A 17192-nucleotide genomic window follows, 5' to 3' on the forward strand; every position below is an offset into this window, starting at 1 on the left:
CATTTAATACTTTACTTGAGAGCTTAGTAATCAAAGTTGGGACTTTCTTGTCCTCTGTAACTTTATGCACCTCACATAACCTTTCAAAAATGGTGAAGTATTCTTCAGTATAGTCTGCTTCCTTGTATGCAGGTCACAGCTTGTCCCATCTGGGTATTTCTTAGTACCTGTAGGCTGTGGGATCAGGCCATTGTGTCCAGGTTACATAACCTCTCCTTCTCTTGCAGCTCCATCGGTTGTCAGCATGCAGCTGCTGATCTAGCAGATATGCGTGCACGCTCTATTTATCTATAATATATGTATATATGCAAACTACAGCATCCAGTGACCGCAAGCCACAGAGATAGGGACCTCTCTCTAGGTCCTCAAATTCAGATTTGCAGATTTTTTTTTTCTGTGTAACATCTCAAAGTTACATAACAAAGTTATGCCTTTCCTATTCATCCACATAACTAAAACTGTCATCCAACTCTCATCATCTTGTGTCTTGATTACTGCAGCATCCTGCTCTCTGGCCTTGAGAAATGCAGTCTTGCCCTCTGATATCCATTCAGAATGCTGCTGCAAAAATCATTTTCCTAGTCTGTCATTTTGACCATGCCACGGCTCTTTGCATCCCTCCTATCTTCACCCTACCTATCATATCTCACTACCAATATGTCATTTCCTGCCCCCAGTCAGTCCATGATGCCCGCCTCCATCGCTCACTTTTTAAAATTTCAAACAAGCAGCTTGGTGCTTTTTCTCATGCTGCCCCTCATGCTCTGGTAATTATCTGCAAAACCACTTCATTGTGTTCCTTCAAATTTTTCCTTAGGACTTTGCTGTGATGCCTACACAAAAATCATGGCAGCAGTTAGGTGGCTGGTGTGCTGAGACCACTGCCTATTATGCTGACCAACATTGTCTCACTGTTTCCTTATACTCTCCTGTCTGTATCCATCTCTCATCTATATTGGGTTGTATGCTTTTTGGGGCAGGGACTGTCTTTTTGCTCTGTGTTTGTAGAGTGCCTAGCACAGTGGGGTTCTAGTCCATGACTAGGGTTTCTAGGTTCTACAATATATAATAATACAATAATGCAAATAACATACATTTTTGAAGGATTGGGACCTCCGTTTTTTAAGGGAAACGGTTTGACATCAATTTGCAAAATATGTAGTCAGGAGAGAATGAAGACTTTTCTAAGGTATACAATAAATAGTCAAACAAGCTTTCTGAAGTCAGTGGGACTTAACCACATGCATAAGTATTTGCAAGATTGGAGCATGAAGTTCCTGTATTTTAATGGAAAATATCTGTCAAGGCAATATAAAACCAGGTTTTATTGTTACAATTTTCTTTTTACAATCTTATTTTTAAGGGAAAATTAAGCTAATTCTTGAAGATGGCTTAGGACTTGTGGATTTTCATCTTTCAAACAGATCTTGCATTTTGTATATTTCTGAAGCAGATTTGGTGGCAGGAAATGGCTTCAAAAGACGTCTTGTTCGGTTTAGAAATGTAAGTCCTACACAAAGTTTAAAAAAAAAAAAAAAAAGCGGGGAAAGGAAAAGCTCCCATTAGAAAACCTGAGGTTATTCCCCTTTAATAGAAGAATCCACATTAATAATGAATTCAATTCATTATCCTAAGCTTCAAAAATAGAAAACATTCTAATAATCAGATTTTGATGAATATTTTGTTTCCTATTGGACTTAAATTCATTTAAAAAGTTTTCCATCTGAAAACTGACTTAAACATCCACTAAATCTGTTTAATCACTCTTGTTTTCTAGAATTTCCAATAAAGTATTGCAGCAAATACTATGGGTCATTCCTAGACCCATATTGACTCCTTTTTAGGCTGGTGTAAAAGGGGGTTTGATGTATATTTTCCTCTCCTCCTTCTTCAGTATTGACTCCCTGATGGGCAGGGCTGTTGCTTAACCATTTGGAGAAGTATCGCTAGATGTAAGACTTGTTTCCCCTCACTGTTGTTTTTCTTTGTCAAAGGCCAGCAGTCTTCATGGGATTGTGATAGTTGAAAAAACCCAGATAAGTGATCAGTACTTTCCGGCAGTGCAGAAGTTTATTGTGCTAGAACTTGGAATGACATTGCTTCCAGTGGCCAATCAGGGAGAAGCATCTCAACTTATTATCCAGCTAGTAAGTACTAATGTCTGTGCCAGTGAGCAAACATCAATTAAGTCTGAAAATGTGTTGCTTTTTATTTTAATTTTTTTTTTTTTTCATGTCTCAGCAACTTGTATTCCAAGTTAAGAGTTACATATGATCCTCTCCTGGATTTTCAACTCTGCTTTGCGCATTCTCTGCGGAATAGAGAGATCACTCAAAAATAACATATTGCTCCCTCCTTGTCGTTCCTAGCACCTGTAAGTTTAAGAAGCAAGGGGCCAACTTGGGGAAAACTGAATTTGGATTTCCCCATGTGGGTATGCATTGGAATATGCCAGCAAGCTTTCTTCACTGAACTTCTTTGTCCAGTATGTGCATGTTTAGGGCTTTGAGGTCTTCTCAGGCCAGAAGTACTATATCTATCTTTATATTTGTTGTCTTTAAGATCTGGTACTCTCACTGCTATATTTCCACCTACTCAGTTGCTCATTTATCTGAGCAGATGGTGGGATCGGAGTACTAATTCGTGTTAGGAAACTAGTAGATTTTTCTATAAGACTTGGCAGGCCTTCGTCTAAACTAATGGGAAATATATGTTTGCCTTACCAAAATCATTGGTTAATCAAAGGCACTTCATTGTGAGGGAATCAGCTGAGAAAACTGAAGTGCTGGTAATAAAGGTCAGGTAAGACAAAACCCTGCTTAAAGAGTTACTTCAGAGCAGAGCCCAAGAAATGAAAGCCTCAACAGAGAAAATACAACACTAACCTGATGTAAGTAAAATTTGGTTTTACTATGAAAACTGACTGCTCCCGGTATGTTTTCAGGGTCACATTTGCTTCCCTTTGTGTCCGAAATAATAATTTATACTGGTTTTTGCTCCTGCTAATATTTCAAAGCCGATGAATTGGCAAGAGTAAGCTGGATTCTATTCCTTCTTGTGCACCATCAACAGAAACATGTACTAATCTTGAACTACAGAACAATCAGTTACACTTGTGAAAACCAACTGAAGACCATGGAGTTTGTAAAGTTATCAATGAGAAATCTGAAGACAATAAAGTTGTACATGTCTAGTGAGGGTGATGTTTGGCCTTAGAACCTTTATTAAAAGTGCTGAATGAAATGGAAAGAACATGTCTTCCTTCAGACCTCAGGTTGTACTTATAGGGCCAACAGTGATAAAACTTTATTTTTTTGTAAACTTGAACAGTTAATTGGGAAGTCTTGGGAATACATTAAATATGAAACCCCAAAATGCCACTTTTTGTGTCCTCCTTAAGAGAAGGACTGCATTTTAATCAACATGAACTGATGACTGATCAGCACTCAAAATAGATTTTAAACAATTACGTTGCATATTTGAGTGTCCTACTGAGTCATAGTCCAGTGACAGTCCTCCTTTTTTTTCTTAATTCATGAAAAACTTCATTCATTCCAGATGAAGCCTTTGAATAGTTAATCCAATAAATAATACATGATCTGCCCTCAAACTCTCAATACTGCATATCTTGTAAAATCAACTGTCTGCCTAAATTTTGACTTCTGAATCTTATGCAGACTGACCACTTAAAAATCTGTTGCTTGGAGTGTGAGGGGAGGGCAGCCCAAAGTTTGTATTTTCAGTCCAGGGCTGTGGTGTTCTCTGCAGCATCAGTGTCAGTAACTTTTTCTGTTCTTGTTCCATCCCTCCCACATGACCAGAGAAGTAAGAATGGATGAGTATGAAGAAGGTGACTAGTCTCCTAGTTGCTACAGTAATGCAAATAACAAAGTTGAGACCTATGCTTTGAGACTGGCTGTCAGGTGCCACTACCCTCCTCTGGTCTGCCCTGTTTTTGTCCTCCTGTACCTGTTATCTTAGCCCAGACAGTAGACTGTATAACTCCACTTTTCTTCCCTTAATATTTCTCATGACTCTGTCTTTCTTCGCTAAGTGCTAGCATTTACATTTACAGTTACATTACATGTTACTCTGGGAAAGTGCATATTAACTGGTAAATGGATGGAAGTGATTATAGAGAGTTTCCTTTTTAACCTAAGTGAAATTACCTACGAAAAACAGAAATCAGGGCTCCACTAAATAAATGGAGCTCAGCTTCTACTTTCCTTTTTGTTTCAGGTCCATGAGCAAAGTAAGGATCACACTAGTAACCCCTTTCTTCATAAAAAATGTCCCCAGCTAGTGGAGGCATCAATACTTCGGACAGTCCAGCAGATTCCAGGAGTTGGGAAAACAAAAGCTCTGCTTCTCCTACAGCAATTTGTAAGCATCCACCAGCTTTGCAATGCGTCTGTCCAGGACCTCGAGCTAGTAGTAGGACAAACAATAGCACAACAGATTCATGCTTTCTTTACCCAGACAAAGTGACATTCGCTCATTAACATTTCAGACAAACATGAGGGCTTTCCCCTTTTGGAAGTGGAGAGTAATCTTTGAGTCCTCTTCTAGGTGGAATTGATTTATATTTTTATAGAACAATTCAGGATGGACTCCATTTCCACCTAGTGTCTATGCTGAAGGTATCATTGTCACCCCCAATCAGCAACTAAAAAGAGATGAGCAGGGATCTTGAGATTTCAACCCTCTCCTTGTTACAGCTTCAGTAGCTCCACACACAACATATTCTGTCTTCTCCCCCACCCCCAAACTCTGCTTGTATTTCCAGATCTTCAGCAGATGCGGATGTAGCTGCCTTTACACCAAGTTATGATCTGGCCCCTTATATTTCATGTTCTGAGTTCAGTTTCATGGTGGTTGTCAGGGAATTATTTGAGTTTCTCATTGTGCATGAACACTTGAATTATGTGCTATTCCCTTGTGTCTGAGCTGTGGGGTTTTTTTTCTATAAACCTCATTTAGGGCCCAGTCCTACAGCCTGTGGTCATGCCATTTTGTTCTGTTCGCTTTAATGGGACTAGCATGAGTATGAGCTGCAGTACTGAGCCTATGCTTTATTACTTTGGAGGCTGCTTTGAGCAGTTCAGCTGCAGTTTCTTAGGTTTTATATTTCCATGCTCATTTGAATAGAGCCCTTTTCTAATAACCTGCTGGATATTATCATACGAACTTCCTCCTTAGTGCAAGATGTCCAATAAACTAGGATGTTTGTTCATACCTTTTTAGTTTTTTCTAGATTAAGATAACTATTATGCTTTATCGGCATGCCAACAACATCTTCCACAGAATATAAAATTTCACAGTCCAACTTCCTTTCCCCTGTACTGGCCCTTCTGAAATAGTTACCTATAAAGGAAAGGGTTGCTGTGCATTCCTGGCTACCTTGGACTTAATTGTCAATGGAGGTTCCCTGTCCTTCCATTTCTTTAGAGCAAAATTGTCTCTTGCCCCAGACACCAGTTAAGAAGTCTGTCTAAGGTGGGTTACTTGCCTTGCAGGTCTGTGCAGCAGGAAAGTAGCCTTTGCAGGGCTGCTGCTCCCCCCTCTAGTGCAGATGGGTGGAGAGCAGTGAGGAAGGAGCAGGGAAATGGACCCCTTCACACCCACTCAAGGCACCATCTAGTACAGAGGGAAAGCAATTACTGGTATGGACTTCTTACTAGTGGATGAGAGTAAACTTTCATTCTAGCCCTAAATGTTCCAATTACTGAATGGCAAGGATTCCTGGAACTACAGAACAAGCAATTGCGTTCCTGGGGCTTGCTTCTGCAGGTTTAAATCTCATGTAAATACATGTTCATTGTCCTTTCTCTCACTCCTTCCCACATACACGCTTTCCTTAAATAGACTGTGGGGCTATAAAACCTTTTTGTTGTATGCTGTGATGTGTGTATTGCCTGGCAATCTTTTATCTATTGGTACTGCAGGACAAGCACATTTTTTAATATTTCAAATGGCTGGCAGTTCAGTTGATTAAATCAAGAAGGTAGGTAATTAGAACAGTGACTATTAGTGCTAATGGGCTGAGCTGCTAATCTATTATAAACCTGTATTTCCAGGATTTGGTAACAGCCATAGACATTCCTTGTGAGTGGTCCTTGTAAGGATCTTAGCCCCAAAGTAATCTTTAAACATATGTTGGACACAGTTTTTGCACTGCACAAACAGAACTTTATTTTTCAAAGCAATTTGCTGTGGAATTGGTAATGTAAATCCTAATGGTTTTGGTCATTTAAAAATAAACTAGTTGAGATAAACTATGAGTCTCCTGTTAGTTGCCAGAAAATATCGTAAAAGTTATGAAAAATGATTTGGTATGTGGGGGGGGGGTCCCTCTGATATTTAGCCATGTGAATGAAAGTACATTTGAGGTCCAAATTGTGGGTCAAAAATTTGATGAAAACAATTTTCAAAAGGACTGGTTTGGTTTTTTTGTTTTGTTTACCCTGGTAATAGGCTTAAATTATAAAAGACAAAGTAAGCCCGAAAGAGGGGAACATTTATGTGAGCACTGTCTTGTCAGGCTTAGGGTTATTGCTATATCCTCCTACAACAGAGGACTACTGAATTCTACTGCATGGAATGTCAGACGTCAACAATTTGTATGATATCACCCTCCAGTGACTGCAGCCTGCATAAATATAAAAGCTCTACTACCTCCTGTGTCCACTGGAAATCCTTTGAGACGTTCCTAGACTGCTACAAGATGGCAATCTAAGTCAGAGTAGAGAAAGTGAACATCTTAAGGAATAAGTGATTTGCAGCACTTGTAAAATTTTAAATGAATAAAATTTAAAGATGAAAAAACCTTTACAAAATAACTCAAGATTCTGGAAAATTTTTAGAATACTTTATCTTGTAATAGTGCTAGTTGTATACGGTTAGTTCCATTATTGCACAATGAAAGTCTAACTTGAGAAAGTTGTCTGCTAATTCAATGTTGGTCTTTATGAAGAAACTATATGAACATGAATCTGTTAGCACATAGCTTCAAAATGAAGTCAGTGAAACTTTTGTTAGTCTCTAAGGTGCCACGAGTACTCCTTTTCTTTTTGTGAATACAGACTAACACGGCTGCTACTCTAAAACCAGTGAAACTTTTGTAAGTTATACTGTTTCATCCAATCTGTAGAAGAATGAAAAAAGCCACTGCTAAATGGCAGCATGATTTTTATTCTTAAATAAGCTTTTAAATTTAACATATTTACATCTATCCTATGACACAAAACCAAACATGAGTGAAAGATTATGCCCACTGTGTCTCAAAATGTGCATGTACACTTTTTTCCATTATTGTTTAGTGTTTTGAGTATCAAACAGCATATATCTACTCTGTAGATAGCATCTTAATCTAACACTACAGTGTTAGCAACTTTAAAACAATCAAAATATATAAACAAATCTTCTCTCGTAAGGAAATTAACACACAATTATACTTTAGATGGCTTCCCAATTTGCTTTTTAGCTCAATATGGAGGAGGATTTGGCTACTTGCATTGTAAATTCTTTGAAGCACAGCCCATATGTCATATGTCCATAAAGCACCTAGCTCTCATTTGGCACTATATAATAATTTATTGCTGAGTGACTTAAAGACCATTTTAAAATTACACACTTTTAAAGTGTAGTCATAAATTGCATATTTTGACTCATGGATTATTTTAGCTGTAGAAGTGTGAAATTATACACAGTTATCACTCATATTAATTAACAAGGCTAATAATACAAAGTTTGTACTTTGAGTTGAATAATTTCAAGTTGGGAGCAAACCTTATTTCTAATAAATTTAACAAGGTGTAAGAAAGTGAATCTTGGTGGTTTTTTTGTTTTTGTTTTTAATTAGTGCTGTCAACCCCTTTTCTAGCTGAAATGTGATCTCCTTTCATGGTTAAGCTATTGCATTTCTTTTCCTACACTGAAATTCACACTTACGTAGAAGAAAAACATTCAAGAGGGCTCAAAGTGTGAGCTACATGATACATAGGCCTTGTACTGTTCCTTTGCACAGTGTAAATTTCACCTAAGCGAATAATAGTTCTGTCATAACAAACTTGTCTGTTCTTGTCATTTGTTCTTTAGTTAGGCTTAGCTTAAACTGATGCTTAGCAATTTTGTTATATTAAACTTTTAAATTTAAAAAAATCCTTCATTTTATGTCAGTACTATTCTATATACAGTATCATATGTAATAAATAACTCATCTAAAGTGTGCATAGAAATGAACTGAAACACCTCCATACTGAAATTCCAAAGGAGTCCAGTTTCAGTTAAAGTTTTGTTTTTTTACAAATGATTCCCCAATATCTCCCACACTACTTCTGATTCTGATCAAACACTATATGTATGTTCAGACTCTAAACAATTTAGTTTTCAAAGGTACAGTTTTGCATCGTTTGACCTCCAGTTACACGGGTGTAAATGCATAGTAACTACACTTCATGTTGGTGGAGTTAGTCTCTATTTACACTGGTGTAAAAGATTAGTATATAGCCCCTTCCATATGTGTTTCACATTTCTGGCACATGCACAAAGATTCTTCTACATTTAGAAATAGTTTCACATTAAAACAGATTCTTCTCTTTGAAGACTCAGTACAATGAACTTTCAGTGTTCAGGACTGTCAAGCGAGAATCAAGTTTCTTCTTAGTCTGAGAACTTCCAGCTACAGCATAGGGAAGGCACAGGGTGCTTGCAGCCTTCTGCCTATTTTTGGTTCCCCAGCTTAGGAAGGACAGTTTTGGAGTGGCTTTCTTGGTCTTGTTGATTTTATCCTCTTCCATGGCTAAGCAGATCAAGGAGTATGTCTTTTGCATTCCCACAGAATAAGTAGCACTCTTATTATGCTGTAGGAAAAGTAATGGGAAGAGGAAGCATTATACTGTGGTTGACTTATATTCATAAAAGAGAGGCTTAAACCTGGGGAAATGATCAATTTATGAAGTCAAAATACAGGATGGCAATAGCATGTGCCTAAAGCTTGCTGGGGAATGCTGGAAGGTATGCAGCTTTAGGCTTAGCTGAACTACAGGCTCTTTATTTTGTTCACACTACAAAAATTATTTTCTTGAGTTATTTAAGGTTTAACTTTTTTTTAAATCTTGTGATCATTTTTCCTGGGTCTAAAATTTCTATAGCAACTAAGTAACTGGATTTTTTTTTTTTTTTATTAGCAGGGTTAAAATAGTCCCTTAGCCCCTGAATATCTAATACATAAGTCAAGGATGCTGATCCTGTCTGTTCATGTCAATAGTGGATTAAGCACACAGCTAAGAGCTGAAAGACTTGGGTTCTCTTCTCTACTCTGCCACTGACTGTGTGTGTGCTTCTCAATGTGGAGAAAAAACAAGTTTGTTTTCTGGCTAGTGCTACCAAATGTGGAATGTGTTTGTTTTTTGTTTTACCACTGAGTAGGTAGTGCACCCTGTCTGCACTACCCCTTCCACCAGTGGAGCTGCATGGGCAGAGAAAAATGTTTACAAATATTCCCAGTGAAAACATCCTATGTAAACGTGGGCAAGTCCGTTCCCTTCTTTCTGTTTGCGAGTTGCTCCATTTGTCAAGTGAACATGACCGCCTTTTTTAAAATCACTCAGATGTATACATGAAAATGCATGGTGGAAAGTGGTGGTGATATAGTATTTAACTTTTTTGTTCGATTTTGTATACACCACAAATTTTATTTGAAGTTTGATTAACAGTTTTGAGTTTGCAGCCAGACAGTCTGAATGATAGCATTGAGAGATGCGATTACTTTGATTGCAAGCTCTTTGGGACATAAATTGTCTTCTCATTAGAGGCATGTGCAGTAATTAGCACAGTGGGGTCTGTATGGGGGGTTTGTGCTACAATACAAATACAGTGTAAACTTCCCCCATTCAATGTAAAGGTTCAGGGAGAGGGAAATTTTGAAGACACAAACACAGGGCTCTCTCTGCACTGAAGATATTGTCTAATTTGTTTGTTGCCAGTGCTAGTAATGGTACAACAGCAGTGTAGACCACCTGTTATACAATAGGTTGACAAAAATGCCAGCAGCCATTTTAGACTGTCTGCCTTTATTACCATTTGTGGAGATACATGGGAGGTAGGCATGATATTTTTAGGGGGAAAGTCTAAAGTACAACCCCCTTACTTCCCATTCTTGCCTATGCTATGAAACAGAAATGTTAATGAAAATGGTTTTAAGCAACATTTTTTTCCCCAAAGGATTAAGTGCTAGAACCAAATTTCAGCCATGGTTTCTGACACAGTAGTAAACTGTTTCCCACACAGTGAAACTTCTTCTCTTGCTTCCGCTGCAGGAGCATTCAGATATGTTTACTGGCAGGTGGTGTTAGTTGACGTGCATGTGTGTTCTCTCCATATACGGTTCCCTCCCTGCGCAGATAGCTGGTTCAACAGACCTAACTAGCACCACCCAGAAAGAACACAGACTTGGTCTGATGGTGAAGGCACTCAGCCCGGTTTGTAATCAAGGAAGCATCATCCTAGTGCTCTGGCTCCATGATTACGGGTGCACTAACACATGTATGCTCGTGACAATGGACCAGCTCAGTCAGCAGCACAAGTTTCTGCTTCCCCCTATGCTGGACAAAGGTGCCCCTCCTATAACTTTTTCCTTTCATCCATTGATACAAACAAGTGTTCCATTCCTGATGTCATAGGTTACCAACCCTATGCCTTGTACCTGTTGGTTTGAACAAACCTTCCTCATCCTTTATCCTGTCCTACCATCTTTGTCTTACTCAGGGTTGGTGTGTTCCTGTACCATCTCCTATGATTGTTTATATTACACCTCTACATTGGGGTGTACCTGTACTAGCCTTCTGGAATGTGTTTACATGAGTACCTAGTACTTCTTAGAAGTGCCTATGTTTTAGCAATGCTCGCCAAGCCATGCCTTTGCTAAGTTCATGTACCAGACAGTGAACCTGTAAGCAAGCGTCTGCTTTATGACAGGACTTGACATTTGGTCATAGCATGGCTTTTGCTGACTCACATCTTGCACCAGGCCCCAGGCTCTCTCTCTAGCACAGCAGGCACTTCATGGGAGTAGGGCTCTTGAGGAAGGCATGATGCCATGGAGTGGGAAGCAGGGAGGGGGTAGAGCACCATACCAATTTTGGGTCACCCTCGTGGTCAATTTGGAAAGAAAACTGATGTAACTCTTGGAATTACCAGTAGAATTAATCTTTGTGGAGTTTCACGGCTAAAGCTGGCACAATGGCCCTACATCTATAGGAATCACCTAGGGCCTTCATTAAAAGAAGCATTTACACATAGGCTTAACTGTAAGCATGTGAGTAGACCCATTTATCACAATGGAATCCTTTAAACACATGCTTAAATGCTTTGCTGGATTGAGGCCTAGATTCACCAGCAATCCACGACATCTGGCTATGTCAAATTAGATAGCATTCACTTCCCAAAGTGAGGCAGTTTTTTCAATTTACTGAATGTTCTTCAGGTTCAGAAAAGTAGCTGTCCCATTACTTACCAGAGAAGCCATCGTATCCTGACAGCTAATAACCTTAATCTCAATGTTGTGCTCTCCCATGCTTTTGAACTTTTCCAAGACATCATTCACTTCCAGCCATTTGGAATCCAGGCCATCAATTGAAACAATATAGTCTCCTTCTTTCAGACCCTTTAACTGTAAAATAATTTTTTGTGCAAATTATTAGCATCAGCTGGAGTTGTGCAAAGTTTCTTTCTCCAAAGGTATTTTTCTCCCCTTCCAGGCTTCATACAAAACTCAGACATCACAGAACAAAACACCAAGCACCATTTTAATGCACATAAAATTACCCTTTTTACCCGTTTTTGCAATACATTAATTTGATTAGAGTATAATTATTACATTTTCCTGTCTTCTGTTTGTGCTCTTTGCGTTTCTATTTTCTTTCATAAAAATCTTTAATTTTTAAACTGTTTAGTTTGGCATTCCCATCATTTTACTATTAGATATTTTATCCTTTTCCTTTCTCACTCTTCCACTTTTTTTAATTTGTACTTTAATATAAACTTATTTAGTCTTTGCTGCATCATAGAATATCAGAGTTGGAAGGGACCTCAGGAGATCATCTAGTCCAACCCCCTGCTCAAGCAGGGCCAATCCCCAATTTTTTTTGCCCCAGATCCCAAAATGGCCCCCTCAAGGATTGAACTCACAACCCTGGGGTTAGCAGGTCAATGCTTGCTTCTGCCTTTCACTGTGCTTTAGTTATGCCTCTTCTTTTCTCTTGTGCATGTTCTCTCTTCTTTGTATCCCTCCTTTTCCCTTTCCTCCCATTCACAAAAGAGGATTACATATTAGGAAGCACCGGCACATTCTATTCCCTCCCATACGCTTTCTCCTTCGTTTCCTGATATTTGCCTTTACGCACTGCCCTTTTTCTCCCCCTTCTCTCTCATGGCTTTTCTTCTTCCAGCCTTCTGAAATAGATGGTGAATAATGTATTTGATTATGGTACTTGTGGGTCATCTTTATTTATTAAATGTACACAAAAGAAGGAATCAGTCCTATTTTAAGTTTGTAATCTTCACATTAGAGTTAGATAATGCTAAAGTTAACACTGCACTATTAACCTGCTCAAATTGCAGGTGCTGTATGTAGTATGGCATTGCATTTAACAGCTTAATTAAAATTCAGAAATACTCCACATGCCAATGCAAGTGAGCTGCATTTCCTGAATTCAGGTGTTCAAATTATTACTTTATCACTGCATTTACCTTGTCTTTTTTGCACTTAAAACAGATAATGTCTAATGTTGGTGTGTTAGTGTATTACATTTAGTTCTTTAAAAAACACACTGATGTGATTGGTACAGAGAATATTTTATTTGCACAAATCTGGGTGCCTTACTGTTGCATATGACTTGGCTAGATTGAGAAATCACAGCAGACTTAGAAGAACCTAGAGAGAAAATTATTAAAACTCCACTCTCTACTTACTGCAGCAGAACAGCAGGGATCGAGACAGTGAACTTGCACGGGTGGGCCCCTTTTAAGAGTGAATCCCAATTCCCCTTCTTGACAATGGAAATGAATAGTGCGTGGCACTGTCCATCTCTGCTTGGCAGAAAACACAGGCAATGGGCCCTGTAGGATGCAGAGTGGCAGAACATAGTCATTAACTGCAAAATGGCTCACAAGCAAGTATTAGGCATTATAGTGTGCTACCTACCAGCCTCTCAAAGAAGTCTTTCACTTTCACCTTGGAGAACTGAGGAACAACCATTTCTACTTTATGCTCTGTTTTCGCTAAAACAAAAGTGAAAAACAAACTAGTTTTCAAGTTCCAGATTAACAGCCAAACACTGAAAAAGCTTCTATTGGCAGGATGGGCAGAGGAAGTTTCACATGCTACCCTTTTTAAACTCAACCTATTAGTTTCTCCTACACCGCTAGTAGACTGTAGGACAAGTAAGCTTGTCAGAACTCAACTTTTTATTTTTTTTATAATTTTAACAAATAACAGTGTTTTTATTTTTAAGAGCTTTTTTTTTTAAATCAATTTAAATGTTCACAGTTGTGGGAAACAGAGGGCCAGACAATTATTTAATGACAGACACAGATTCAAAACAGTAAAACTATTAAAACCCAAACTGTATATTTTGATATGATTTTGACAAAGTAAATATCCTTCAACTCCAATAAGTTCTAAAGCAGTATTTTTCTCTTTGCCAATTTGTAAATTTTGATGGAAATATTTGTGTGCACGTGTACAGCAAAACTGACATTTCTCAACATTTGCCAATTAAAAATCTAATCTTTCGAAGCCTCAGGATAAATCAACATATGGACACAGACATCATTATGTTAGCAAAATGAAATGTCAGGTTCCACAAGGCTTCTTCAGAATATATACTAAAAATCCAAGTAGAGCTCAACAAACAAAAGAAAGAACCCAGTCTGTTTATGCTTTTTAAAGGGTAGATGGTCTGGATTGATGCAGGAGGAAGTAGTAGCATTCAAGTTCACAGTCAACTAACTTCTCTTTCCTCTATGCTCTCCTATAGTACAGATCTTATGCCAATAACTGTGGGAAGAGATTAAAAATGTAAAGCAAAGTAAACCACATTTTATAGCCAGAGAGAGATTTTAACAAAGAGAAGGTGCTTTCTTCACCCACCATAGCCCACTATATCTGAAAGATGCTTTCACCAAAGACGGACATACTTCCAGGAGGCCTTCTTACAATCATCCCATAAATATGAAGGTGCAGAGGAGGCTTCCTGAAATTTCATCTCAGGCAACCAGCCTATATGGTATGAATGTGCTTAGAGGCACCAAAGTAGCAAAACTACACGATTATTTCACTGTTACTTAGGGACTAATCAACAGACTAAGTTCACTGCACAAAACGTGCTTCTCCATGCTCTTTGGCCACAAATTTTTTGGTGTGTTACTTGAGACACCTTTAAAGGGAGCTGGTTTTTCAGAAGTGGGTGCTCACCACTTTCTGAAAACTAGGCTCCTTTTAACATGCCTTAACTTGGACACCGAAAATCGCTAGTCCCTTTGGAAAATCTTGATTTTCAGTTGGGGATACTTACAAAGGACAGAGGATGCTTCCATTAAACTCAGGAAGTCATCTTCCTGCTCATGCTGAGCATACTTGGTAAGTGAACGCTTGTGAGCAACTGACAGGATCTCCTGAAGAATGTCAATATTCCGAAGCTGTTTGCACAAACCACAGACCCTCAGTGCTTCTTCATGATAAACAATGGCTTTGCGTAAATGTGCTTTCCCTAAAGAAAGTAGAAATCATTAGCAATCGTTTGCCTTTTATTTATTTTAATTGTAATGTAAACAATATATAAGGCTAAGATGATTTTTCTAACAATCTTCACCAAACATTTTATCCAACAGGAAGGCAAGGCTGAAGGCCCAATCATATGATTCTTGATCAACTAAGTGATTCTCATGTGAGTGCCACTGATTTTGTGGAAGTAGCAGCATGAGTAAAGATTACTTATTCACTGAAGTGTTGCAGAATCAAACCCTTGGCTTAAGATTTAACTTGATTACATCAGTGCTTTTAGTGCCTATGTATTCCTAATATAGAGACATTTTCAAAAGTAAGTCAGCTTCATATATAATTCTAAGTCACTGTAACACAAGAAGTTGGACTAGATTCTGCCACATTTCAGTTGATTTTAATGAGCTACATGGTGTAACAGAACCCAGTTCATCCTATTATTGCCACAGCTTGAATTTCGAGAAAGACATGTTTTTCTCTTCAAAACATAATTTTCCTCTTAACTGACACACTTAATAATAGGAACACACCAGTTATAATCATGTAATAAAATTGGTTACATGAGCTTTGCTTGATGCAGTTATGGCATATATATTCTGTATATATACCGCTCACTATATCTATTTGTAACAGATAATATTTCTCTGTATTGTAATTTAGAACAGTTATACACTCGCTGAGTAGAGTCTGCAATTACCTAATCGTTTTCGCTGAACTTTATCCCTTAAAATGGTTAGGGACGTCAATCCTTCTGGCATGTAGTCATGCAGTTGGGACCAGGCCTTTTCCTGTTTGTCTTCATCATCACTGGGATGCACTATATCAACATACATAAAATGTTAGCTACTTTAATGTGTCTCTGTGCCAGGTACCTTCAGGCAGGTGGAGTGCAGATGGAGGGGAGGGGGAAGAGTAAGTAGTAATATTTTGGAAACGTTCTTCTAAATATGTGATTTCACTCCAGATTATTATTCTGACCTTTTTTAAAAAATCAAGAACTAATTTTACTAAATGCTGCCTGAACTCTAATTTTCTATTCCCGAGAACTGATTAACTTAGTGATAATATTACTTAGCTCATTTATAACACTTTTCAAGTCTCTTTGTAAGTATTAGCTAATAAGTATTCTCAATAATCGTGGAAAGAAGGGCAGAAAGCATTATTTCCATATTCCAGATGGGGAAATGACTCAAGGCCATAAAGGAATTCCATGGAAAGAGTCCATATTAGAACTCTGGAGTTCCTAACTCCCGGTCCTGGCCTCAGTACAAAACTTTCTTAATAGCAGTTGTTTATATGAATATATAAATAAAACCAAAGGATTCTTACACTGGTGGTCACTCAGTAGAGTAGCAACGAAGTAATGTGCCAGAGCTTTGTAATGGTCTGATTTTATTTTTGCCATATTTGACCAGGAATAAGGGATGTTCGCCTTGACTGGTGCCTGATTCATTGCAGTGTTAACAAGCGTGTAAACCTCTCCAACCTAAAATAAAACACACATCTAGGTATGAGAAGTTACCTTTAAAATTAGGAGCTCTGTTATTAGCACGAGGAGATATGATAACCATCTACAAATATTTGAAGGTTTATTTACACCGAGGAAAGCAAGAGGAAATTTTACACTCATACAAGGACTAGGCGGGATGAAATTAAAAGGAAAATTGAAGCTTTATCTCTGGAGATATTTAAAACTAGACTGAATACAACACTGTAAAATATATTGTATAGAATAATCCTATATGACATTGAACTAAATCACTTATTTGGTCTTTTCCATCTCTAATTTCTATGATGTCACAATATGAAATATAATATAAATATCCACACACTTCTATAATTTGCAAGCAAATCTTGGCTTGTTAATGCAACTGAAAGGAGGGTAGAGCAGATCAATGTTTTAAAAAACACATTTGTCAGCTCAGGAAAGCTGGATTCAAAGCTGACATTAGGTTACACATGAAAGGAGTTTGGTCCGTGGAGGCTCTTTAAGGTTGGCAGGACAAGTTTTGCCCATCTTATTTAGAGTCGGGTACTGTATGACCTTTATCTGATGCTACGAATTGGTTGAGTGAACCTTCATGTCTCAGTTTGTTACCTATGTTCAGATGAGTATGGTGGATTATCTTCCATGTCAGAGCCTGCCTTCTTATTTGTGAGTAAGCCTGTGATGCAATCCCATCACTACCAAACCATAACTAACTCTTGCCCACCATGCTGCCAGTACAATACACATAACTCTGGGATGGATCAATGAAACTTTTCGGGGGGAAGGAGGATGGTTAGTGGTGGGCAGGATATATAGCCAACCCAGTCCCCAGCTGCAGAAGTAAAGGTAGATCAGCATTTGGCAGCAGTTAATGGGAGAGGGGCATAAGTGGTGCCACATAACCAACTGACACCTCCTTCA

The 17192-nt window shown here is 38.3% G+C and overlaps 2 protein-coding genes across 7 annotated transcripts in view; one reads left to right on the plus strand and one right to left on the minus strand.

Moving 5' to 3' along the window:
- The window catches only part of FAAP24 (FA core complex associated protein 24), a 39618-nt gene that overhangs the window by 6472 nt on the left and 15954 nt on the right, over positions 1-17192 (plus strand). For 2 of the 4 annotated variants that reach the window (XM_048870789.2, XM_048870788.2), the window contains exons 3-5: positions 1364-1503; positions 1995-2147; positions 4240-7827. In XM_048870789.2, the coding sequence (XP_048726746.1) occupies positions 1364-1503; positions 1995-2147; positions 4240-4488 (542 nt within the window). In that variant the 3' untranslated portion in view covers positions 4489-7827. Of the gene's footprint in view, positions 1-1363; positions 1504-1994; positions 2148-4239; positions 7828-17192 lie in introns of those variants that run through there. The other 2 variants (XM_048870791.2, XM_048870790.2) reach the window with 2 other exon arrangements.
- RHPN2 (rhophilin Rho GTPase binding protein 2) overlaps positions 1423-17192 on the minus strand; it is a 49318-nt gene continuing 33548 nt past the window's right edge. For 2 of the 3 annotated variants that reach the window (XM_048870773.2, XM_075118412.1), the window contains exons 9-15: positions 16112-16268; positions 15480-15599; positions 14577-14771; positions 13205-13281; positions 12973-13119; positions 11516-11671; positions 7172-8861 (exon numbers count right to left, since the gene is read on the minus strand). In XM_048870773.2, the coding sequence (XP_048726730.2) occupies positions 8607-8861; positions 11516-11671; positions 12973-13119; positions 13205-13281; positions 14577-14771; positions 15480-15599; positions 16112-16268 (1107 nt within the window). In that variant the 3' untranslated portion in view covers positions 7172-8606. Of the gene's footprint in view, positions 1511-7171; positions 8862-11515; positions 11672-12972; positions 13120-13204; positions 13282-14576; positions 14772-15479; positions 15600-16111; positions 16269-17192 lie in introns of those variants that run through there. The other variant, XM_075118413.1, reaches the window with a different exon arrangement.

The sequence above is a fragment of the Caretta caretta genome, chromosome 12, assembly GCF_965140235.1.
Source record: "Caretta caretta isolate rCarCar2 chromosome 12, rCarCar1.hap1, whole genome shotgun sequence".
Taxonomy (NCBI): Eukaryota; Metazoa; Chordata; order Testudines; family Cheloniidae; genus Caretta; species Caretta caretta.